General features: G+C 37.3%; 1 protein-coding gene across 1 annotated transcript in view; it reads right to left on the reverse strand.

The window, feature by feature from the left end:
* Positions 1–7,618: 7,618 nt before the first annotated feature.
* The window catches only part of LRRK2 (leucine rich repeat kinase 2), a 127,393-nt gene continuing 108,260 nt past the window's right edge, over positions 7,619–26,751 (reverse strand). The window contains exons 43-51 of the mRNA XM_081082367.1: positions 25,706–25,806; positions 22,427–22,621; positions 20,725–20,918; positions 18,885–18,957; positions 17,908–18,092; positions 15,560–15,712; positions 11,889–12,097; positions 10,029–10,100; positions 7,619–9,434 (exon numbers count right to left, since the gene is read on the reverse strand). Coding sequence (XP_080938493.1) covers positions 9,313–9,434; positions 10,029–10,100; positions 11,889–12,097; positions 15,560–15,712; positions 17,908–18,092; positions 18,885–18,957; positions 20,725–20,918; positions 22,427–22,621; positions 25,706–25,806 — 1,304 coding nt within the window. The 3' untranslated portion in view covers positions 7,619–9,312. The remainder of the gene's footprint in view (positions 9,435–10,028; positions 10,101–11,888; positions 12,098–15,559; positions 15,713–17,907; positions 18,093–18,884; positions 18,958–20,724; positions 20,919–22,426; positions 22,622–25,705; positions 25,807–26,751) is intronic.

The raw sequence follows: 26,751 nt of genomic DNA on the forward strand, positions 1-26,751 counted from the left end.
CAGTTTGCAGTAGCAACCCGTAACAAAGTAATACAGATGACCTCTCAGCAGATGGCTTACAAACAGACCTATGTCTCCACAATCTCCTCTGAGTCTTGGATGGCATCCACCGCTGCCCACTGAACATTTCCATCTGTATGGTTTTTTTGTTTGTTTGTTTGTTTTTTATATATTTTATTGATTTTTTACAGAGAGGAAGGGAGAGAGATAGAGAGTTAGAAACATCGATGAGAGAGAAACATCGATCAGCTGCCTCCTGCACATCCCCCACTGGGGATGTGCCTGCAACCCAGGTACATGCCCTTGACCGGAATCGAACCTGGGACCTTTCAGTCCGCAGGCCGACGCTCTATCCACTGAGCCAAACCGGTTCTGGCTCCATCTGTATGTTTTACAAGAAACTTAAATAAACATGTCAAAAATTAAATTAAAATAATCATCATCTGAAAAAACCTACTATACTTCTCTACTTCCTAGTATGTCTCAATACACAAAATCTCATCTTAAATTTTCAGAATTATTTTGCTTGTATGGTCTTAATTATAGTGTTAAAATGGAATGAAGCATTATGTAGTGATGTTAACTAGAAGTGAGTGATTCACTTAATTATTTATAAGCTATTATACCCCATTAAACCATGTGCCCTATTAACACTTGACAGGCTGGGGGGAAATCAAAACTAAACCTGAATAAGAACTACAGAAATTTAAATTGTCCTGTTTTCAGGACAATTTTATTTCATTTAGTGGAAGTCAATTAGTGTGTTTTATTTTTAATGGAGAGAGAACATACATGAATACATATATTAAACATAAATACATCTTTTAAGGAATTATTATATAACAAAACCCCATTTAACCACCAACTAGGTCAAGAGATAGAATGTTTTCCAGCATCTCTACTCCCCTCCTGCTGGCTTCTCTACAGAATTCTTTCCCTTCCTATAGAGATAGTCACTCTCTTGCCATTTATAATCATTATTTATTTGCTTGCTTTATAGTTTTACCACCTATACATGCGTCCATGAACATTAGTTTTTTTCATTTATATGAATGGAGGTATTCTGTGTACATTCTTTCTGTTTTGCTTCTCTCATCTAATACTATATTTATGAGACCCATCCAAGACTTTTTCTTTGATGTTCTGTATTTTTAGTTTGGTTGGCCTGTGTGAAGATGGCTTTTAATTTATTCTGATTTAGATTCTCCAGGCTTCTTGTGTATACATGGGTTGGTATCCTTTATCAGCTCTAGCTCTTTCTTAGCCACTCTCTCTTCAAACATACCTTCCTTACATTCTCTCTTCTGACACTTCAAGCAGCCATACCTGAGACATTCTTATGCCATTGTACAAGATTCTTGAACCCTCAGTTTATATTCTCAATCTATTTTTCTATCTATGGTGCAAAATTTATTTGACTTACTTCCAGTTTATTCACTTTTTTTCATCTATGTCTATAATACTATCAAACCCACCCATGACACTTTTAATTACAATTATTGCATATTTTTTCTTTTTAGAAGTTTCACTTGATGGGTTTTCACATCTCTTTAGTTATATTTGTAGTTTCCTGTGCCCTGAAGTAATTTTCAAGTTTGTTTTTAATCTCAGAATTCTATGCTGCACAATTCCAGTGTTTGGACTCTTAGCTGCTCTCCTTTTGCTCTGAGTTGATTCTAAAGCTTCTCTCTCATGTTGTCCTCTTTTCTTGTGGGCTTTGTTTACATGGGCTGTACACTGCTTATTTCCTTTATTTGTGAGATAGGATAAATGTGTATTTCTACATAGAAGATGTAAGTTTTCTTCTTCCAGGCACCTAAACACTCCCGGTGGAACTGCTTTCAATAATGAATTTCCTGATTTAAAAAAAACAAAAAACACACATGTGGTGTAAATCCAGTCTGGAAATCTATCATGACTTCAGAGTTGCAGTGCCTCCAATTCTTTTATCACCACCTTCCTATGCTCAGCAACAAGACAATTTGAGTGAGGAGCTGCAAAAGTATGAGTGAGTTGGTTCTGGTTTGCCTTTATTCTGATAGTATACCTCTTTTGGGTTATAGCTGTCCAGATTGGGTGTGTCCTTATTTATGTCTTCTGTCCCATGTATTTCACAAGTCCTTCAAAATTTCATCCCTGTTTCATCAGAATCAACAAATGGGTTCAAAGCAATTGGTTATTATTCATGCATTTATTACTTTAGGAACATACTGGGATTTTAGTTCCCTATCATAGATGCTTCTCAATGCCACCAGGAACTGAAGGACACATCCCCTCAGTTGCTGAGAAGATTGTCACCTTAGCTTCTAGCCTTGTCCAGAGATATCTCTGTGGTCCTGCCCAAGGTCATTCTGCCTTCTTCAGGCATCCCACTTCTGATGACTGATTTGTGTGGGTATAAAGGCCTGGGCCTCTCACCCCAACTTAGGACAACTCTGAGGCCTATTGCAGCTTCAAAGTTTTCCATGAGATTAACAGAAGCCTTGTTATGTCTGTCACACCACCCATTCTGGTAAGAGAATACACTTGTATTATTTCAGCACTTTACAATTAAATAATTAAATTAATGATGCTGGGCCAATTCATGGTCATTTTTTGGTAAATGTTTCTTGTGTGATTGAAGAAAACACCCACATATGGTAAAGATATTAGTTGCAATGTCTTTTTATGTCTATCATGTCCAGTTGTTCATTGTTTCAGTCAATCCTCTGTCCTCACTAATTGGTTCTTCTTCAATCTGGTCCAATCTCCAATCAATTACTGAGCAGTATGTTAAAATCTCTCACTCTGATATGTCTAATTATTCTTTTTAGTTTTGCTCATTTATGTTTTATGTATTTGAGAATATGTAATTATATAAATTCAAATGCATATTATATACATAAATGTAAAAGTTATATCTTCACAGTGAATTAAATATTTGTCACCATAAGGTTCTCAGGAAGAGGGAGAATTCCCCAACTTTACCCTTCTTTAGTTCTACAGCTGGACTAGTAATAAAATAATAAAGTGGATAAAACATCAGATCAACAAGAGAAAAACCAATTTGATATGTCTGCACAGGATAGTCACCACAATATGACACTCAGATAATAAAATGAGGCTCAAAGACATGATTAAACCAGGCCCCCTTTTACACTGTTTAGACAAAGAAAGAATTCACTTGTGAAAAATTGACAGGACAAAAAATAAAAAGTTAGTGCTCACTAGAAAGGAATCTAAGAAAGGTTTGGGTATTCGTTATGAAGAATTTAAACAAAATAGTAAATTAGAAAAGAGGCAGTAAGATTTAATTAAACAGACTTTTAAGCCCTGAGTTGTTTAACTCTGGCAGTAAGGGGGTGTCTTCCGGGTACAGGCGGACACCTGTCACATGGAAGATTCATTTCCTGCATTCCAGCACACAAGGGAGGGTAAGGTTCCCTTCTGGCACCGGCCCCTTGTCAAGTAACTTAAATTCAAAGTAATCAATATGCCATAGCAGGATGTTTTAGGATGTCCTGCCTAGAGCCTCAAAAAAGTGACCCTGCTTATTTCTGGTAATGATGTTTGCCTTAAAGTCTGTTTTGTCTCATATAGCTGCCTTGGCTTCATTTTAGTTGTTACTTGTTCATGTGTGTGTATGATTGTGTGTGTGTTTCTATTATTTTCTTTTCAATATTCATGTATTCTTAAAATTTAGATGTATCTTATAGAATACAGATAGATTTTTATTTTTTATCATCTGAAAATCATGTCTTGTTTCATTTACTTTATTTACATCTAATGTAAGCACTGATATATTAATTGTATACCTATGTAAAATTCTATGTCCAATTTTTTCCATGTTTTGATTTCACTAATTTTGTGTTTTCATTTGGATTAAAAATATTCTATGAGTTCTTTTTTCTCATCAACTAGTTTGGACTGTATAGATTCCACTTATAAGTGGATTTTTTTTCAATAAATACAGTCAGCCCTTTGTATGCAGGCTTTGCCTCCATGGATGCGAAGGGCCTACTGTTGAGTCAAAAGCTACACTCACATTTTGGACTGCACAGTAGCTGACACGCCTGGCGCCCGGGTTGTTCAAGAGTTAGCTGTACTCTGTTCATATTCTTTTAGTGGTTACTCTAGAGATGACAATACATATATATTTATCAGAATCTAAATCTGTTGTGTTTTGTTTTTAGTATAGGAGGTGCTCTTTTTCTTCTTTTTTAAAATGTATCTTTATTGTTGAATTACAGATGTCCCCCATTTTATATCTTTGTCCTCTTCGTTGCTAATTCTTTGCATGTGACTTGCCTGGGAATTAATTACATGACTTCATGGGCACGATCTCATTTTACACTCATCCCTCTAGAAAAGGTGGCTGCGCCGCTCTTGCCATTTTATAGATGAGGAAACTGGTTCTTTGGCCACTTGAGTGACTTAGTCTGGTTCACTGACCTAGTAAATGGTGAATCTGAAATTTAGGCCAAAGTCTTTCTATCTCTAAATGTGGAATTCTCCTCACTGGTTCCTTTTGGGACATTTTTTTAATTCTTTTTTTAAAGTGACTCTTTAGGTAAGTTTTAATAATTGAGTAATAATGGCAGCATTGACTAAATGAACAGAGAGCCTCCAAATGAAATTTTATTAAAAAGTCTTCATTTAAATGTAGACTATTTTCTACATTTTTTTTCTTTTCTATTTCTTTTTAGGCATGCTTTGTTTAACCTGAGTTGTAGTCTTTCATCAAAGCAATCCACATTCTGAAGCATATTAAGAAACTTCTCTCTTCTCCAGGTCCATCCATGCTGTCACAAAGGGTAAATTTTTCTTCCTTCTTAAAGCAGAATAGTATTCCATTGTGTAAATGTACCACAGCTATTTTATCCACTCATCTGTTGATGGATACTTGAGCTGCTTCCAAATCTTGACTATTATAAATAATGCTGCAATGAACACAGGAGTACACATATTCTTTTGAATTCGTGTTTTGGGTTGCTTTGGATAAATTCCCAGAAGTAGAATTTTAGTGAAATAAGCCAGTCAGAGAAAGATAAGTGTCATATGATTTCACTCATAAGTGGAATTTCATGATCAAACTGAACTAACTACCAAGCAAAATAGAGACAGTCTCATAGAGAACAGGCAGTCTGCTGGGGGGCACGGGGGTAGGAAGAACTCATGGGTATGAACAATAGTGTGGTGATTGTGGCAGGGAAGGGGAGTGGATGGAGGTGTAAGAGGGCATAGGAGAGATATGGTGATGGGCAAAAAACGAAAAGAAGGAAGGAAGGAAGGAAGGAAGGAAGGAAGGAAGGAAGGAAGGAAGGGAGGGAGGGAGGGAGGGAGGGAGGGAGGGAGGGAGGGAGGGAGGGAGGGAGGGAGAAAGGAAAAGAGAAAGAGAAGAAAAGAAAATGTCTCTTTTTCTAAAAAAGTTACTTAAGTCAAAATAACAATGTTCTTATTCATCTGTCTGTAGCAAAGATTTTCTGCTTCGATCCTTTGACAAAGATGTAGTATCTGGTGAGTGTCAGCAAAAATCTGGCTGCATCTTATGGCCAGAAAATCCTCTTTTGCCTACAAGTATCTTCTATCTGTAGTTGCCTAATTACTCTGACATATGCCCCATCTGCACTATACTATGTGTAACAGGAAAGCAAAATACTGACAACGTGAGACAATCAGTTTAGAAAACATTTCCTCCTCCGCTGGGCTTCCACTATGGTAAATTACCTTTGATAGATTAGCGCAGCGTGTGTGTGTGTGTGTGTGTGTGTGTGTGTGTGTGTGTGTGAGAGAGAGAGAGAGAGAGAGAGAGAGAGAGAGAGAGATATCCTTCTGGATTTTCTACTCTCTGGCCAAGTAGATGCATTCTCCACTCTCCTGTAGTACTTCTAACACAGCGTTTATCACCCTGGTTTGTATTTTCATAAATAAAAGGGGGTAGTAGCCTCCTCCTCTAGATGGTCAGAGGAGCAAATGTGGGGAAGCCCAGGGCAGAGTGACACACAGAAGGGTCTCCATGTTAGTTTCCCAGGCCCTGATGGCCACAGAACAGCAGGTTCTCGTGGAGGCCAAGCAGCAGACCCCTGGACCCAGATGCTGAGACTCCTCCCCTTTCCCTGTTCTTCATCTTGGGCTGAGATTCTCCCAGGAAACCAGGGCAGGGGGGAGGAGAGTGCAGGAGAAGCAGGCTTCTGCTCACCACTCACGCTTGCTCAGCTGCAGGCCTTTGGGTCTTCCCTGCTTCTTGCCTGGGAGCCAAAGTACTAGGAATCCTCTGAATGCCTTAAGGAACCGGGACAAAATCAAGTACCTGTGTGCTATCAGCAGCCAGATTGGCTATTGGAAGCCATGGCACCCACAGTGGGGAACTAGCCAGAATGGAGAATGAGGAATTCCATTTATCCTGAGTGATTACGGTTTAAGATTTTACTGTATGGCTGATGGCTCCCCGTGAAAAATGCTCCATTTCCCAGGCTGCATTACGCTGTCTGCAGTGATGTATTACATCGAGATGAAAAGTCCCAAGGGTTTGGGGCTTTATCTCTTCTCCGTATCTGAACATTTGTACGCTCACCATCTTTTTTGCTACTTCTGCTGTGTTTCATCAATATCTGTCTTCCTTTCTCGATTAAAAGTTGCATTGTAGTTAACATGGTTCACACATAATCAATAGCGCTTGCCAGAGTTAGATGAAGGACTCCATTTTTTTAAATGCAAAACTTGCCTGAAAGAATCTTTTCTGTTAAGATAAATGCTTATATTTTGATAATGATGAGCAGATTATTTTAAGGCTCTGATCAGGAAAATGTTTAAATCACTGTGCCTGTTTGTTTGTTTTTTTAATCAGCTGTTATAAAAGTGTATTTTTTGTTTCAGTATTTCAGAGTAAACAATTCTTTTAAAAAATACTTTGTGAGTCTCTTCAGAGGCAGATGCAAGAAGGAGACAGGAACATTCCCGGAGCTCAGCCACCACCATCATGAGCCTCCTCAGCAAACGCTAGAGAGGTGACCCCGTGGAGCTACAGAAGCGGGAAGAGTAGGAACTGAACCCGGTCCCCTCTCCGCGCTCACGCAGTGGGTCAAGAACTACACCCAGCTGCTTATCACCAACAAGAAGCTGATGGGAAGGCTTTTGACAGGCACTGCAACATGTGCTGGGGGATGTGAAGGAGGTCCCCCAGGGTGGCAAGAAGTCCAAGCCAGTCAACAGGGACCGCTGCATCTCCAAGAAGGTCCTGCGCCAGGACTCGGGTCCTTGTGGTCCTGTGGACCGCTCTCCGCTGGCAAGCAGGGGCTTCCTCCTGCTGTCACAACTCCCTCCCCCGTCCTGCCAAGACCTGCCTTTTCACAGGAGAACAATAAAATCCTGTATTTTTTCTAGTGAAAAAAAAAAAAAAACTTTGTGAGAACTTAAAAATAGAACATATCATGCCCATCATGTTTTATCCTGAATTCCTGAAAACTAGTTGTATTATAGAAAACTGAATAAATCCTCAAAAGGAAACTTTAGTTAACACTTCCTATAGTGGATTGTCCCATACACAGATTAACACAAAGTTTCATATTAGATGGATTCCATATGAATCATTTATATGGGATATAATGAAACATTATCATAAATTTTTAAAATTCACAAACAGGCTTTAAAAAATGTTTATTATTCCATTTAAATACAATGTTCATTTACATATTTCTCCATAATAGTCTTTTGTAAAAAAAAATGCATATAAATACAAAGTTACAATGAGAAATTTCACAGGAACAAACAGCTCCATCATTTCTGACTTTTTAAAACTACATAACAAATTAAAACATAGGTCCCTTTAAAAAGTAGAGTCTTTCAAGATTAAGAATTTGATTGCCCTCCATTTTGTAAAACATATGAAGAGATAAATTGGCAGTTACAAAATAGTCACAGGAAAGGAAGTACAGCATAGGGAATATAATCAATCATATTGAGATCGCTATGTATGGTGCCAATTGGGGTACTGGAAATATTGAGGGGAACACTATGTAAAGTATATGATTATCTAACCACTAAGTCGTATACCTTAAACCAAAACAAAATAAAATTTCACAAAAGAATTTGATTACCCTTAATATAAACAAATCTAAAGTCTTCATATAATAAAATGCCAGTCAGTTCTGAAAATACTAAATAGACTAGTAATCCAACCATAGGGAATTGTTTGAAATTGTTTACCAAATCTTTCTATTTAAAGCAGAAATGACAAATTGTCATCTATATATTTGGCCCCAATACACCTATCATAGGACGATATTTTAAAAATTTATGTATAATTTAGAAAACTACGTTAGGACATACCCATCATAGCTAAAGCTCCTTTCTTCTTCAGCAAATTAAAGAGTGTTGTATACTAGGCCCCTTTGTCTGGGTGGAAATTGTAGGACTCTACAGTTCTGAAAACAGGGTTTCTACCTGAATGATGTAGGATTTGCAGGGCCAAAAATTTAGAAAAGAGATGAGTAGGAACATTAAAGCATAGAAGAGTAGAAACAGTGAGGAGTGGGGAGTGGTCTGGCTTAGCACTGAGAATCACAATAAAAGCATGAAACTACCACTGGAAGGACTGAACATTGCATTTACATGTTATAAAACTCAGGGTATCCACAGTCACAGGTAGAGTACCAAAACAGGAAAAGGCGGAGGGCTGGATATGAGGGCTTTGACAATGTGTGACATTCTCCATCAGTACATGTTGTGGTTTCATGCCACATTCTTTCAGAGGGAGTAAAGTTGTAAGATGCATTGTTTGCATCAGCAACCAATTGGCTTTCTTTACAATATAGGATTTTATTAGTGCAAATGCATTGACTATTTACAAGCATATATGATAACTGTATTTAAAAGCAATCTGAAGGAATATATTATATGAGAAACTGTCCAAATATTTTAATCTACTTTGCAGGAAATCTGGAAAGTAATCAAGCAATAGTCTTGTTTTAAGCACAGAATGTAAAATAAAGTTTACCTTCATTATGGATAACAAAACAATTTTAGACGTTGTAAATTTTAGCATAAGTGCTGTAATTAAGTACTTTTTATAGATTTTCTTTCATTACTTAATTCATAAAATTAATTAGGATACATAGGAATTATAATATTACATTTTAAATAGATCTTTTTCAATGGTAACTATTTTTACAATATTTACCTTTAAAATAAAACATATAAACATTCCTTCATATACACATGAGCTACTTCAAAGAGTGGGAATACCCTTTTCATATGTAAACATTTTTTAAAGAAGTATTTACAAGAGAAGAGATTAATTTTCCCATCCAAAGATAAAAATATGTGCTATCCCTCCTATTCAACAGTTATTCTTCTCATTCTTTCAGCTAATTCTTTTCTGACTTCAATATGTTTTTCTAAATTTTGCACTTCATGTGGAAGATTGATGTCCCAAATAGACAAGCAAGATTGTAATTCTAGAAAGATGAAAAAAATGAAAAAATGTCTCAAAGATGTGCCATAGGTATTTTTATTTTAACTTCATTAATTTATATTCAGTTACTTTGGACAAACGCATATATAGAAATATACCTACATATAATGTACTAAATTATTGCCATTTATATATAAAGATTCCATTTGGGAAATATTTTTTTTTAGTTGTTAACCTAACAACTAAATTTTTAAAAAGAATATGGACCTTTAATAACCTAACATCTAATTTTCTTAAAGAAATAGAGCTTTTCAATCACTGTTCAAAATCAGGCATCAAATGGATAGGTAAGATGCAAGGAAAAATGTCCACATTTAGTTTAAATTTGGGCTAGTTCTAATTTTATAATGGCTGATATCTCTACTTTGTCATAAAATAAATATTCAACACCCCTAAATCACTGAAACTTAATTTTAAAGATTTATGTCTAAATTATTTGCACTATAAAGAAGCTATCAATTAAAAATGCTTAAAGTCTTATAGCATATGTATTACTTACTATAAATGTATAAAACACATATTATAATCATCCATATCATCAAACTATGTTTGGAAAACAATATCCTATTAAACATACCTTTTTGGTGTTGCGTATCTTCAGTATTTTTCCAGGTATATCCCAAAACCAACATGGCATTTTTAAGGCTTCCTTTACCAAAATTAAAAAAAAAAGAGGAGTTTTCTGTTAAAACAATATAAGTTGGACTAAAAATGTACAGTTCACATTTTAAGACACAAAACCTTGGAATTTAATTTATATTTTACTTTTTCAGAGACGCCTAATTATATTTAATAAAAAGCTCTCCAAGAAGACCAGAAACTCTTTAAAGTTAGAAAATTTGTGATCTACCCCTTTCTATAATTTTTATTAATTGTGTGAACCTGAGAAAATAGCTTAACCTTCCTGAAAAATGGGTTTAATATTTATACATTACCCCTCCACCAAAAGTTATATTACATAAGATTGTGTGTGTGTAAGTATTTTCATAAGGCACTGGCCAAATGGGAAGCATCGGGATGGAGAGCGGCATGGATGGATACACGGATACTCTGTCACAAAACCATTCTTCTCCTCAAGTCATTCATTAACTTATTCAACAGTCACCAAAAGTCCCCTATGTATGAGGCCTAGGCCAGGCCCTGGGAAGAAAGGAGGAAACAAACATATGCAAATCCAACCCACAGGACTTTATGTTCTAATGAGGAGATTAGTTACTAATTAGTAACTACGTTAACTAAGCAGAAAATGCAAACCCTTGAGGCAGTATGAAGCATGGTACTTAAGATGGACTAAACATAATTCTAGACCAGAAAGAGCTGGGAGGAATGTGGCCAATGATGTAGGCTAGAGAGGTGGGCGAAGCCAGATCATGCTCCATCTTGTATGTTATCTTTAAATTTATCTTTATTTTAAAAATCAATTAAACCCATTGAAATCCCACTAAAATGTCAGTAGAGAACAACCTTGATGGGTCCCAAAGTACATACAAATTAAATTAGAGGATGTAACCACCCTGGAGGAATAAGCTTAGAGAGCAACTCACTACAGACCATCTGCTCTGCTTGTTGACTTCTATCCTGACAGTCACCAGTCGCTAGCAGCACCTCATTCTAACTCCTGGGCAACTCTGATATCCATGCATGGAAAATTGGGGACGGGGAGGAGAAATACTTGTCTCACCTTAATATATTCCTGTGAAACAATTTACTATTTTCTTCACCCTACCAGTTTATTACTTATCTGCCAAAGCGACACAAATTCTACTTTCACAGAACTTAACCCCATAATGTTACTTTTGTGATAAACTTTGTACATATACTAATATTATTATTTTAAACCAAATAATTAGCGAAAAGTAGACAATGAAATGTGATTATTTATGTAGAAAATATTTTTCATGCACCATCACGATTTCATCGTATTTAAATAGCGAAGTAGGAGCAAGGAAAGATAAAGTCTTGAGTAAAACATCATGATTTGTCAATATTTGTAGATTGAGGAAGGAGTTCAGCATATCTTGTGACAACAATATAAATTTATTTATAGAATAAAAGCCAAACGGAATTCTTTAACAAGGGTGGGAAGCTTGAACTATAATAAAAATAAACATTTGCTTTAATTTCTTTGGGCAAAAGTAAAAAAAAATACTCAACATTGTCCATTTCCCATTTGACCTTAGGTATAAAGAAAAAAGAGGAAGTAAACCCAGACTTGGGTGCTCTTGCAATAATCTGCTTCTCTTATGGGGTGGAGAGCATCGACTCTCTCCATTTCTTTAGTGACCCTATTCAAAACGTGTCCCAGCCTATGCTGCACTAGGTGAACTTCTGAGACACTTCAAGTGACACTGGAAAGTGAAGGAAAAACTTAAATTAAAGATCAACATAGTTTATAGTCTTAGAGAACATGCGAAAAATCCAAAGGAAAGACACGTGCCTATCTGCGCTGTCATCATGACTCGGACAGAGTCACAGAAGTCGTGAATTATACGGATGAGCCTGAGAGTCGAAAGGTCAAGGAGTAGCATGTAGCCTCCCCCGGTTCCAATCCAGAGAGCACTGTTCTTCTGTAGGCAGAGAGTTTTCACTCTCCCCGAGTAAGACATACTGTGTTTGGACTCCTTGTTCACTTTCACCATTTCCTCCCTACAACCGTGAAAAGAGTATGCATTAATGCTTTTTCAATGATTAACTGATAAAACAGATGTGTCTATAGATATTCACAAATATATAATATTTTAAATTATGAATACATAACAGTAGACATTATATATCATGAACATTATACAAAACTAATTTTGCTTTACACTGAATGCCATCTGGCCATATTTTTCTCCTTGAAGCACAAATTGTCAAACATAACACAATAGCCCCTTAACTTCAAGAAATTTTCAACTCAATATGATAAATACAATATTTATAAATAAAAATCCAGTATAAAAAGAATACATTTTTCCCAATAAGAAGGTAATACGTTATTTTCAAAAGCTTTCCATGAAGTATAAAAGCTTCAAAGAAAAATAAAATTATAATCATTTATATGTAAAAGATATCCATACAAACCACTAATTTTCCCCCTGAGCTAACGAATAAGTCATCACAAAAATGAGGTCTCAGAAATAAAAGGATCCTAATAATTTTGGATCTTCAGGTGGTAGGAGACCCTTTACCAGGCAGAACTGTCTGCATATCTGCGCAAAAATCTCCTCCCCAAGCAGAGAAAAACTGTCAGATAAGAAGATCCTAGGAGAAATAAAAGGCATCCAGATTGGAAAAGAAGAAGTAAAACTGTCCTTATTTGCAGATGACATGATACTGTACATACAGAACCCTAAAGACTCCATCAAAAAATTATTAGACTTAATAAATGAATTTGGCAATGTAGCAGGATACAAAATTAATGCTAAGAAATCCATGGCATTTCTTTACACCAATAGTGAACTTACAGAAAGTGAAACTACAGAAGCAATCCCATTTACCATTGCACCAAAAAAATTAAAATACCTAGGAATAAACTTAACTAAGGAAGTAAAAGACTTATATGCTGAAAACTACAGGACACTGAAAAAAGAGATAGAGGAAGACATAAACAGATGGAAGAATATACCGTGTTCATGGATTGGTAGAATCAACATCATCAAAATGTCCATACTACCCAAAGCAATTTATAGATTCAATGCAATCCCCATTAAATTACCAACGGCATATTTCACAAATCTAGAACAAACGTTCCAAAAATTCATCTGGAATAAAAAAATACCCCGAATAGCTGCAGCAATCCTGAGAAAACACAAAGTAGGTGGGATCTCAATACCAGATATCAAACTGTATAACAAAGTCACTGTTCTTAAAACAGCTTGGTACTGGCACAAGAACAGACATATAGATCAATGGAATAGAATAGAGACCCCAGAAATCGACCCAAACCACTATGCCCAATTAATATTCGACAAAGGAGGCAAGAGCATACAATGGAGTCAAGACAGTCTTTTCAATAAATGGTGTTGGGAAAATTGGACAGATACATGCAAAAGGATGAAACTAGATCACCAACTCACACCATACACAAAAATAAACTCAAAATGGATAAAAGATTTAAACGCAAGACGGGAAACCATAAAAATACTAGAGGAATCCACAGGCAGCGAAATCGCAAACATATGCGGAAGAAATTTCTTCTCTGATAATGCTCCTAGGGCAATGGAAACTAAAGAGAAAATAAACAAATGGGACTACATCAAAATAAAAAGCTTTTGCACAGCAAAGGAAACCATCAAAAAAACAACAAGAAGACCCACTACATGGGAGAACATATTTACCAATGATACCACCGATAAGGGTTTAATTTCCAACATTTACAGGGATCTCATGAAACTTAACAAAAGGAAGATAAACAATCCAATAAAAAAATGGGCAACGGACCTAGATAGACACTTTTTGAAAGAGGACATACAGAAGGCAGAAAGACATATGAAAACCTGCTCAAAGTCACTAATTATACGAGAGATGCAAATCAAAACGACAATGCGTTATCATCTCACACCTGTCAGAATGGCTATCATCAACAAATCAACAAACAACAAGTGTTGGAGAGGATGTGGAGAAAAAGGAACCCTTCTGCACTGCTGGTGGGAATGCAGACTGGTGCAGCCACTGTGGAGAACAGTATGGAGCTACCTCAGAAGACTAAAAATGGAACTCCCATTTGACCCTGTGATCCCACTCCTAGGAATATATCCCAAGAAACCAGAAACGCCAATTAGAAAGGATATATGCACCCCTATGTTCATAGCAGCACAATTCACCATAGCTAAGATTTGGAAACAGCCTAAGTGCCCATCAGCAGATGAGTGGATTAGAAAACTGTGGTACATATACACAATGGAATACTACGCTGCGGTAAAAAAAAAGGAACTCTTGCCTTTTGCAACAGCATGGATGGAACTGGAGAGCATTATGCTAAGTGAAATAAGCCAGTCAGAGAAAGATAAATACCACATGATCTCACTCATTTGTGGATTATAGAGAACAACATAGACTGATGAAAAAGGACAGACCCAAAGACTGAGAAACAGCGATCAGGCTATCAATCCCCAGAAGGAAAGTAGGGGAGGGTGGGGGTAAGGGGAAGAGATCAACCGAAGGACTTGTATACATGTATATAAGCCAAACCAATGGACATGGACAACGGGGGGATGGGAGCATGAGTTTGTGTGTGGGGGGGAGGTTGGGGGTTAAAGGGGGGGATGAGGACACATTTGTAATACCTTAACTAATAATAATAAAAAAAAAAGAAGATCCTAGTTAAGTAAACTTTGAAGTCTCCTTTCATGGATATAGGGTCTAATCTAAATGTTCTTCAGAGTATAAAAATGTATTCAGAAAAAAACAAAACAAAAGTAGAACATGGCTACCAAGTGAGGCTGGTGATGGCCCTATTTCTTTGCAGTAGCAACAAAGGATGTGCTTGATATCAAATCTGAGGTTGTCTCAGACACGCTCACTGTATCAGACTGAGAGCTGGCTCTCAGGCTTGGGTTTGGTCCTTCCTCTGTAGTTAGTGCATTGGTCAGTCCAGTGCGCCCCCCCCCCCCCATATTTTTATATTATTTTACTTTAGAACACAGTATTTTGGGGCCCACAGTCTAATTATTAGTAATATTAATACTACAGTTCTACTAGATGCACAGCCAGCAATGAATCCAGTATGGTCATTTTTAATAATGTACTATTTTTTCATGAGAGAGTATTCTCTATAATACTTCGAAGAAACCACAAATATTATGCTCCTATCTTTTTTCCTAAAATGACATTTGCTGCATTCCAAGACATGGCATTGAAAAGCATAAACAATTTTGTTTCTGGGTGTGTTTTTTTTTTTCCTTTCAACTTTCTATTGAGAGGGAGAAAGGAAGAAATGTAAGTCATACTTGCCCCGTCTGTAAAATTTGAAGTATAAAGACAGCTCTTACCGGCATAAAATAAAGAACCAATGACATTGGACCTATAGTCACCAATAATGTATTGTAAACTTAAAATTTTAAGAGGTGGATCTTATGCACCTCCTACAACAAAATAAAATTTAGAAAAAAATCCCAATGAATTTACTTTAAAAAGTGCGCACAGTCTATTAGTTCACAGAGTTTTTCCGTTTTCTTATCCCACACTTCCACAAATGGGCTATTTTTCTTAGCAATGTAGAGAGCCCTGTCCGCCACCACTGCTATGATGTTGGAGTCACTGACAGCTGCATAAGAAAACCTAGGAGGGGAAAAAAGAAGGTCACTACTATTCATTTTTCTTCTATTTTAACATGCAATGTGAGCCTGAATGAGTTCTTAATGCACGTAAAATATTAACACCATTTTGAAAAAGAAACAGGCTAGTGTATTGGCAGGTTTGTTGTTTTTTTCCACTTTTCTAATATGAACTAAAAATATACCTTACTACGGTACTTCACTTATTTTCAGTCACTTTATACTTTTCACTTGATAATAACATAAATTAAAGATCACAATTAATGTTTATTTCTGGTTTTAATTTTAATTTCAGTTTTATCTTGTTCTTTAATATTTTTTATTGATTTCAGAGAAGAAGGAAGAGGGAGGGAGAGATAGAAACATCAATGATGAGAGAGAATCATTGACCAGCTGCCTCTTGCACATCCCCTACTGGGGATTGAGCCCACAACTCAGGCATGTACCATGAATAGGAAATGAACCGTGACCTTCTGGTTCATAGATTGATGGTCAACCACTGAGCCACACCAGCTGGAGCTTATCTTGTTCTTTAAAGAATTTTATACTGCCCAAATATCCAAACCATCCTAGTTTCTAAAGGAAATGCCATCATATCAATGACTTTATGATGTGGCAAGAAAATTCCATTGTGTTAAAAATTAAGTGTTAGCCATCTATACCAAGAGTTATAAAACGTAAGTTGTTAAAATAAATTTTAGTGGCAACATCTGCAAATATTAAAGGAAAAGGTACCTTTGTATCAACAAAAGCCAGTCAAGTTATAAGAGAAGAAAAAAATCCACATCTTTCCCTCTTTGAAAATAAAGAAAAATGACAAGCATTTTAAAATATCAATTTTTCAACCTAGCACATTTGGCATTTTATATATTTTGCAAACAGATTGGCTAACATAGGCCCCATCTGTATTGGCAAACTTCTAGTTAGCCTTTGTGGCTTAACTTAAATATCAGCTCCTGTGAAATTCTTCCCTGACCTATAAAAATAAACTAATCATTCTTTTTTCCGCCACTACTGTAATATTATAGATCTTATCTATATATATAAAAGCCTAAGCAACCTGCTGACTGGCCGGTAGCTATGATGCGCAATGACCACCAGGGGCAGATGCTCAAACCGGTAGCTATGACACACACTGACCACCAGGGGGCAGCCACTCAACACAGGAGCTACCAAGCTGTGGTGACTTGGCAGCTGTGATTCTTGGGTGATGCAACCAGAAGCAGAGAGTAGGGAGCCCGATTCCAGAGTGCATCACCCGAGAACTACCCTCTTGCAATCCGGGATCCTTCAGGGGATGTCGGTAAGCTGGTTTTTGTCCAATCCCCACAGGCCAGGCTGAGGGACCCCATTGGTGCACGAATCCATGCACCGGGCCTCTAGTTAAATATAAAATTGTATTAGTGTGTCCCTGATGCTAAATTGTATATGTAAATGCTTAAGGACAAGGACCATGTCTTTTCTATAAGCTCTTTCTGTAATTTTCCTGTTTAGTCATTCAAACATGCCTTTGAGATAATGTATATTACAGTCCTCAGGTAAGAGGGAACTAGAGATTTGAGAAGTTCTTGTCCAACTTCACATAACCCATACATGGCAAAGCCAATATCTGAACAATGATTGAAGCTCTTCTCTACCACTGTACAGTGCTTCTCACTGAAAAATGTAATAAACAAGAACCACCTGCAATGATTCACTTGAAATACAACTTTAAAATTGAAACAAGATTTATATTTTATTTTATTCTTGCTTGAAATTGGTATGACTCACTCTGCTGTAGAAGGGACCATCAAATCAACAGAGGATTTTATACCTGAGTGCCTATGTTTCCTACAATCAAAACTTAATAGACATTCTCCAAAACATTATCCATAGATAAAAATAATGCCTTGCAAATTCCTTTTCTGATTTGATACAGAGGTAACAAAATTGTTAAACATTGAGATTGATAAATACTCCTAAGATTACCATAGGTTTTCATATTTACCCCAATTTTGATTAGGCTGGGTGATTTTTTAATGTCCTGCTGCTTTCTGGAATTTTCTGTTTTCTATAATAAATGTTTAATTTTATAATAGAAATATAAATTATGTATTTTAAAAGATTTTCATTTGGGATTATTAACAGCATTACTGACTTGATTATAAAGAATAACACAAATACAATGATAAATTAATTGCATATGCAGGAATAACTTACACCTGAGTTGTCCTGGTCTCAATGAGTTTCTGAATGGTGAAATCATCAGAAAACGAGAAAAGTTTTGTGCCACATCCTCCCCACATAATGTTTTTTTCAGTTGAATTCACGGATTCACTCAAACACATGAGTGGAGTGCTGATATTTCCTATATTGAGTATCTTCAAAGGAGCAGCTCCTTTACACTTTGCCAAAAAGAGGAAACACATCCAGTTTATTGGGTATATGCAGAATGAAACACTGTGAAGTTTAAGCTTTCTAAGGACTACTTTCCCATCTTATAAGGTTACAGGTATTAAAATAAAAATTCAGGATACATTTTTTCAAAGGATTTATAAAAACAGGATTCAATTCAACCAGTATTCAAAATGTGATCCTATAACCAAGCTCTTCACTTCTCCATGCAAAAATTATACCAGAAATAACCTTCATATTTTGCTCTACTTCTCTGTCTCTCATTAGATGATAAGTTTTTTGATAACAAGGAGTATGAAGGGGTAGAATTCTGAATGAATAGTTGGAACCACAGATGAATGGAGGAAGGGAGGAATAAATGCTCTAATGATAAATGAGAATCTAGAGAACACAAAGTTAAATGATATCTTCAAAGCTAAAGAAAAACTTGATGGCAAACCTGATTTAAAACTTGTTTCCTTTGTTTTTTCCACAATATATTTATAAGTAATTATCAACTTTGCTTACATACAAATAGAATTATTCATATTCCTCACATTATACATCAGATCTCATTTATCATTTTATCCTTAGTTTATTTCATATAAAGCATACACTCAATCAGCAAGTATTTATAGAGGATATACAGTGTACTGGACTTTATGAAGCAAAAAAAAGACAAAAAGCAGAATTTATGATCCTTGCTCTCAGAAAGTTTATAATCACTTTAGAAGGAGCTGAGGATGAGCATAGATAAAACAAATAACTTAATAAATTTGGTGTAGAATGCATTCAACATTTACCTTAACACTTTTATCTTCAAAAATTGCTAAGTTGCCATCAGCAGTTCCCACCAAAAGAAAATTTTTTTGCTTGCTAAAAGAAAAAATGTCAAAATTGTTACAAAAAGAATGCTTACCTTGACCAAGGTGGCCTTAACCTTTTCCCTAGCTTGATTAAATCTTTAAACAGGTTTCTTCCTGACTATAGGCCCTTGATCCCTTTTCTTATATCATTTACTTAAAAAAAAACTTAACAATTGTAATTCTTTCTCAGCCCAGTTGAGATGTAAATCTTCTTCTAGCCTCTTGCCAATTATATAGGCCTTTCTCAAGAATCCTGGAGCCCTCCCTTACAAATATATTCAAGGAAGAGTGGCCCATCTCCCAGTCTCTAGGGAGGGTCCCAGCCTAACTTCAATAAGGACCAATTTGCCAAGACAGATGGCTCAGTCTCATTCACTACTTCCCTTCATCCCAAAGACTTCCAGTACTTTCCCACTGCTCACTCGAATGGTTAAGAAAGGGGTCCTTATATAAGGTGACAGGAGATTTGACTTTGAGTGGTGGGCATGGTCCTATATATAGAGTTTGTAAATTAGAAATCTGCACATGTAACCTATATGTTCATGTAGATTAATGTAACCCCCATGAAATCTATACTAATAAAAGGTTAATATGCTAATTAGACCATGTCGACCAGACAGCTTCTGGTCATCTGGTCCTCCTTCCAGACAAAGCCATGGTGGTGGGGGCTGAGGCAGAGGTGGTTAGGGACGATCAGGCCAGCAGGGGAGCAGTTAGGAGTGATCAGGCTGGCAGGCAGAAGTGGTTAGGGGCAATCAGGCCAGCAGGCAGAGGGATTAGGGTCGATCAGGCAGGCAGGCAGGTGAGCGGTTAGGAGCCAGCAGTCCCGGATTTTGAGAGAAATGTCCTGGATTGGAGAGGGTGCAGGCCGGGCTGAGGGAAACCCCCAACCCCACAATGTGCACGAATTCGTGTGCCAGGCCTCTAGTTTAAAATAATAAAAATAAAAATAATTGTCCTGGCTTTTATTTCAGCAGAGTTGAGTCCATTCTCTTTCCTCTATTGCAATAGTCTTCAATAAAGTCTTCTTTGCTTGTTTAACTATATCTGATGAAATTTTTCTTTGACAATATTCAAACCATTGCAACTTTATAATTTCAAACATGGTTTACTTGAAATGTTCAGCTGCCAAACACTTGGGCTTCACATTTTTCTAATATTTATTTTCTAATATTTACTGACTTATCAAAGAGGAGTTTTGGGGTGCAATAATCTTAATGGCTCCTGGAAATCATCCCGCCACATAGATTACAGCAACTAACCTGTTACTCACACCTGAATTTATGCCACTTAGATAATTTCCTTTGAGATAAGATCCCAACAACTGACCATGATTAAGTATTTTCACCTATTAACAACTTATGCATTTATTTGACTTTTTTTTCCAATTTGATAGTTAGTTAAATCATATGTTTTAGATTGACACAGAACAAGAAATTGAAATATACATATTCAAAGAAAGAATGAACAAGAAGTCATCTTTAAAGAGGTACTACAAAGGTAAGTTGATGTGAGGAATGATAAAGAATGGAGCAACAGCTAAGATAAAACCAGGAACAAGGCTGGAGGCCTAAAGAAATAATTGGCCTTTTTTATAAATGCCTCAGTTTGATCTGTATACAGAAAAATAAATACCTTAGTGGCTTCCCACAATTCCCTTTAACAATGGGAAAATGTTAAAACTGAGCAATCTTTGCTGATGCTATAATAATTTCCACACATTAAGTCATCTAAAAGATATGTAAATTTACCCCAACGGTCAAATTTACTAGTGTACCTTTGTTTGGAATTGGAATTGCAATGCAAGCAAGTAACAGAATCGGTCATCTTTTCAAGGGTATGCATCTTTTTCCCATCTTCAGAATTAATGACGAGGAGCTCGCCAGACTGTGTCCCAGACACAATCCAGCTTTCCTTTTCCACAGGCAGGTGCACCAAGGCGAGGCACAGTATTCTGCTATTGGTAACTTCCTATTAAGAAGAGAAAAACACTCTAAAGAAACTGATTCTAGCTTAAGTGACCAGAACTTACAGAAAATAAAAATATTCTGCCAGACCTAACCAGTCTGATTCAGTGGATAGAGCGTCAGCCAGTAGGGGGTGTGTAGGAGGCAGCTGATTGATGTTTCTCTCTCATCCCTCTCCTTATCCTTCTCCCTTCCTCTCTGTAAAAAAAAAACAATAAAATATATTTTAAAAAAATATTCTGCCATCCACATACTGAACTCTTTTAATTTCTCTCTTTTGCTTTTAAAAATAATACCAATTTTATTTAATTTTCAACAATAAATGAGTTAACTGGCAAACAAGCTTTGCCTATCTAGAATGCATCTGAAACTAAAACTGGAAATTGAAAGTTATTTCTCACCATTTCACACTCCATTGAAGTAATAGGAGATTTTTCGATCTTAAAAGTAATGTTTAGGCACACGTATTTAAAGACAACAGTGAAAAACTAGGTTATTTATAAAATCTAGAAATTTATTTTATTTTTGCCAATACAACATATTGCAGAAGTTGTGCCCAGAGCCCCTCTCTCAGTCAGTTGCACCCGCCCCGAGCTGCTCTGGGTGTTGGCTACTAATAGCTCAGAGCTGCACCCTTCACAACAGAGCTGTCCTCAGCTTTCATTAGCTTGGGAGGTTATACCAGCTCCCAGAAATGGCTGGGAAGTTATACCTCCTCTCTCCTTGGGAAGATTGTAGCCAATGACTGGTTGATATATGGGAATAAAGACTGGCCCCCATGCCTCATGGAGGGATCAATCTGTGCTCTTTTTCGTACTCCAGAATTTCTTATGGATAAACCCTGAGGCTATACTTCCTCAAAAATACATTTTTGTTAAGATTTCTTCCTGCTCTTTCTGGCTTCCTATACTTAAAAGTTTCTCTCTCTTCACCTGGCCAATGTGGCTCAGTGGTTGAGCATTGACCTATAAACCAGGAGGTCATGGATCAATTCCCAATCAGGGTACAGCCTGGCTGGTGGGCTCTATCCCCAGGTGGGGACGTGCAGGAGGCAGCCAATTGATGATTCTCATCATTGATGTTTCTATCTCTCACTTTCCCTCTCTCTTTCCTCTCTCTGAAATCAATAAAAACATTATTTTTTTAAATTTCTCTCTCCTTAAATCACTCATACAAGATTTTCTGCCTCAGTCTCCGTTTTTAGAGACCCTGGCCTACGACACACATATACTGCAATTTCAAAACCAAACACATACTTATTTCATTTCAGATGAATACTCTTGTTCTAACAAAAGCCAATTTAATAATTCCCCTATACTAGCTCTTATTTCATTTCTTCCTAAGTAACTTTTTAACTAGTACATGATTTAAGGTTATCTAACCACTATGCAGTACACTTGAAATTAATAAAAAATAATATTGAATATAAACTGTCATTGAAAAATAAAATATAATAATCTGCAAAAATAAGTTTTCTACAGCATCTCTAATTTAAAGAGTATTTGGATTTACCTCCGAAGTAAGTCTTTCAGTAGTTAAGTCAAGAAGGGAGAGTTGGCCTCTGTCTCTGGGCCCGCAGCCCAGCCAGATGCTGGCATTCTTGCAGCTCTGATTTGCAGCAACCATGCACTCCACAGTGAAGTTTTTGGGTATGGATATGTGTCTCATCAGACAGATTAACTCCGCCGAGTTCAAAATGTCAAAGACCTGAGCAAGTTTAAAAATAACAAAACAACGCACATCAAGTTAACACAGGTCCTTTTGAAAGACCGGATTCTTGCACATAATGTAGACCTAAATGTTACAGCTCTATCAAGAAAAACCTAAACCTGTTAGCTAACCTCTGACCCACCCAGAGCAACAAGACTAATAGTGCAAAACTATAGATAAAAATCACATTAATATAATACATCTTTTTAAACTGGGCATGATATATACTCTTTTTGTATATGTGGTATGTATCGTAACTTGAAAAGAAAATCTGCAAGGTGGTGATGACGGAAATTGAGCAGGGTCACCCAGTTTTACACTGCAGAGCCACATCATGTTCAAAAGTTACTTAGGAAGATAAATACTCGGGCCAACTGAAGGGAAAATGAATTTTGATCTTTGGTAACAAAACTCACAACTCACTTCTAGATTCTGGTTTTATGTTTTTCCTTCAAGCACTAAAGAACTAGACAGACAGTGTAGAGCCTCTGTAAGGAAACAGAACTAGGAGTCAGGAAATTCGAATTAGAGCCACTTGCCTGCCCCTCACATGAGACCCTGAGAAAGCCCCTTATTATCTCAGTACCTCATCTGACAAAGGTGATGAGTTTACCCATCTTGCTTAGTATATATTGCAGTTAAAAAATTAAATATGTTAAAGTTTTCTAATTATGTCATGTACTAAAAAAATTCAATATAAAATACAGGAAAAGTATACATGAAAATAAAAGGAAGAAAAAGTAAAACAATAATTAAGCTATGAAAACTTCACTGTGAAAATGTCTGTGTGATTAAGAACAATGGTAACCACAATTAGAAAACCAGTAGTGTTAGTAGCCAAGATGATTATAAAAAGTTTGATAAAGTCAGGGAAATGTGTTCAGCTATTTTTAAGTAGAAAATTTTAAAGTTGAACAAAAATTTTTCAATAAATTACTATACAAAATCAAAGTCCACAACATAAAGACAGCTCTTATTTTGATCCATTAAACTCTGTTTTGGTTTAAAACATGTACGAGTTCTGTTTCCAATAATGTGTTAGAAGAGGTTATTTGAAAACCTTTTATTGTTGTTGTTAATCCTCACATGAGGATATTTTCCCACTGATTTTTAGAGAGAGTGGAAGGATGGGGGAGGGGAGAGAGAGAGAGAAAGAGAGAGTCATCTATGTGAGTGAGACACATTGATTGGTTGCCTCCTGTACATGCCCTGACCAGGGCCGGGAATCAAGACTGCAACTGAGGTACGTGATCTTGACCAGAATTGAACCCACATTAATTTATATTATATAAAATGAAATATCTACACTAATAAAAGAGAAACATGGTAATTAGTGTCACTCCGCTACCCTTCCCATTGGCTAATCCCCCTGTCACTCACAGAGTAGGGCCGAGATATGCAAATTAACTGGCAGCCAAGATGGCGGCCGGCAGCCAGGCAGCTGATGCAAACAGGGAGGCTTGCTTACTTCAGTGACGGAGGACTCCAACGTTCCCCGACTGACTTGCCGGCCTCTCAGCTGCAACTCTCAGCAACTATGTTGCGAATAAAGAAGCTAAAAAAACCCCAGAAACCTGCTTTACTCAGCGGCGGTTCAGCCAGCCGGACCGCAACATTGTATCAAATACAGACGGTAAACAATAGCCAGAAACCTGTTTTCAGCAGCCGAGGCCTCAGAGCTAAAGCTGGCCCAGAATAAAAAAAAAGAAAAAAAAAAGAAAAAACGGAGTGGTTGGGAGCTTCAGTCCCAGCCTGAAAACAGCCCTCAGCCCCTCACCCAGACTGGCCAGGCACCCCAGTGGGGACCCCCACCCTGGTCCAGGACACCCTTCAGGGCAAACCAGCCAGCCCCACCCATGCACCAGGCCTCTATCCTATATAGTAAAAGGGTAATATGCCTCCCAGCACCAGGATCAGCGGAGCCGCGAGGCTTCCTCGCACCGGGATCAGGGTGACAGGGGGCAGCGCCCAAATCCCCTGATTGCCCTGCGGCTCTGTGTGTGACAGGGTGTGGCGCCCCAACCCCCCCACCCCCCACGGGCCCTGCTCTGTGTGTGATGGGGTAGAGTCATAACCTCCCCATCTGCCCTGCCCTGAGTGTGACAGTGGCGGCGCCCCAACCACCTGATTGGCCCTGCTGTGTGGGTGATAGAGAGCAGCGCCCCAACCCCCTGATCCGCCCTGCCCTGAGTGTGACAGGGGGCGGTGCCGCAGCTCCCCTATTGGCCCTACTCTGTGAGTGACAGGGTTGGCGCCGCAACCTCCTCATCGACCCTGCCTTGAGTGTGACGGGGCGGTGCCCCAACCCCCCAATTGGCCCTACCCTGAGCATGACTGAGGGTGGCATCACAACCTCCCAATCCGCTCTGCTCTGTGCATGACAGGGGGCGGTGCCCCAACTCCCCAATCAGCCCTGCTCTGAGCCCGACCAGGGGCTGCACCTAGGGATTGGGGCTGCCCTCTGCCACCCGGGAGCAGGACTCAGCCAGCAGGTCGTTATCTCCCGGGGGGTCCCAGACTGCAAGAGGGCACAGGCCTGTCTGAGAGACCCCCTTCCCCCGAGTGCACAAATTTTTGTGCACCGGGCCTCTAGTATATATATATAATTTATATAATTTAATATAGTATAAATTAATATAAAACTTATATAAAATAAAAATATTTTTAAAATAAATTAAAAGCCTTCCGTCCATGTGCCAATTCTCTAACCATTGAGTAACCGGCTAGGGCATGATTACATTTTAAATAATCTGTAAATACAGAAATCTAAACTGAATGGCAAAATCATAAAGAAAAGAAAAGCAAGGATTGCACAAAAGCCAGCACAGTGCAAGGATTAAGGGAAAGGAGAGGGGTGCAAGCAGGGAAAGAGGGTATGAGGGGACTTCTGAGGTGGTAATGCTCTCTCACTGTGCATCTGGGCTGGCAGAGGACACACGCATCTGCTTTATACTTTTCTGAAATGTGCGTGTTTATTTATGTGTTTGAGTATATGTATGTCGGGATTTTATATATGTGTGCATGTATGCATGTATTTGATGTTCTGTTCCAAATATTGATACATTTTGACCACAGTAATACCTGGGCAGATGTAGGCCTTTCTTGAGGATTTTCTTTTAAACACCTTTTAATTAACTTCTCAACCATAGGCCACGGGGCACAACCATATTCTTTAACTGGATCTAAAACGTTCAAAAAGATGCTAGAACATTAGACAAATCAGAACATTTATTTTATTTCCACTCAGTGTACATAAAAGACCCAGATATTTCAAAACACTGATTTATATAATCCTATATTAATTATGAATCTACTTATCACAAAAGCTAATTTTGTTAGCATTATCTCTAGTTGAGACATTAAAAAAGATTTATGGATTTTTTTATGGTAAAAAAAAAGACACTAATACCAATTGAATAAAATACTGTATTTTCATTCCACAGCTGTATTTCAAATAGACTGAAAACATTTCTGTTCACATAATAATTAGACTCCTATAGAAGTGCTTTTTATTTGAATATTAATCGTCATGTCTCCACAGTCTGTTTGTACACATTTGTTTTTGTAAGAGAGATGCCATTCTTCTGGTTGAAGTAAAACAGAAACCTGGAAACTTTGACTGGAAAGATAACTGGTAAATAAGGGACATGACCCAGAGTGTGTCAAAAGTTTATTCAAATGAGAACAAATTTCCTTTTGCTGGGAATCTTTAAAGTCCCCAAAAGGAGAAAGTTAAAACTATATCCCTGCATATGGCATATAGTGTACTCTCAAAAATATTTCTTAAATGACAGGGGAAGCGGAAAATATGGGAAACAACTAAATATATTTAAAAGAGTACTTTGTCCTGGGAGCTGAAATAATAAAGAATAAATGAAAAAGTTCTAGAATTTCTTAAAAGCATGAACAATCATTCAAAATGAGACTTGAACTCATTAAATACCCATTTACTAATTCTTATAAATATTTACTACTAAAAATTATTATTATAAATAATTCAAACTTCTGTTCCTGCATATACATTATTTCACTCCAAGAAAATGAAAACACTCGAGGCAAATGGGCACATGGTAACTTTTTATGGGAACAGAAGTCACAACACCTGAAGTTTTAATAGCATGATCCTG

This window comes from Myotis nattereri (genome assembly GCF_964212035.1).
Source record: "Myotis nattereri genome assembly, chromosome: 2".
Lineage (NCBI taxonomy): Eukaryota > Metazoa > Chordata > Mammalia > Chiroptera > Vespertilionidae > Myotis > Myotis nattereri.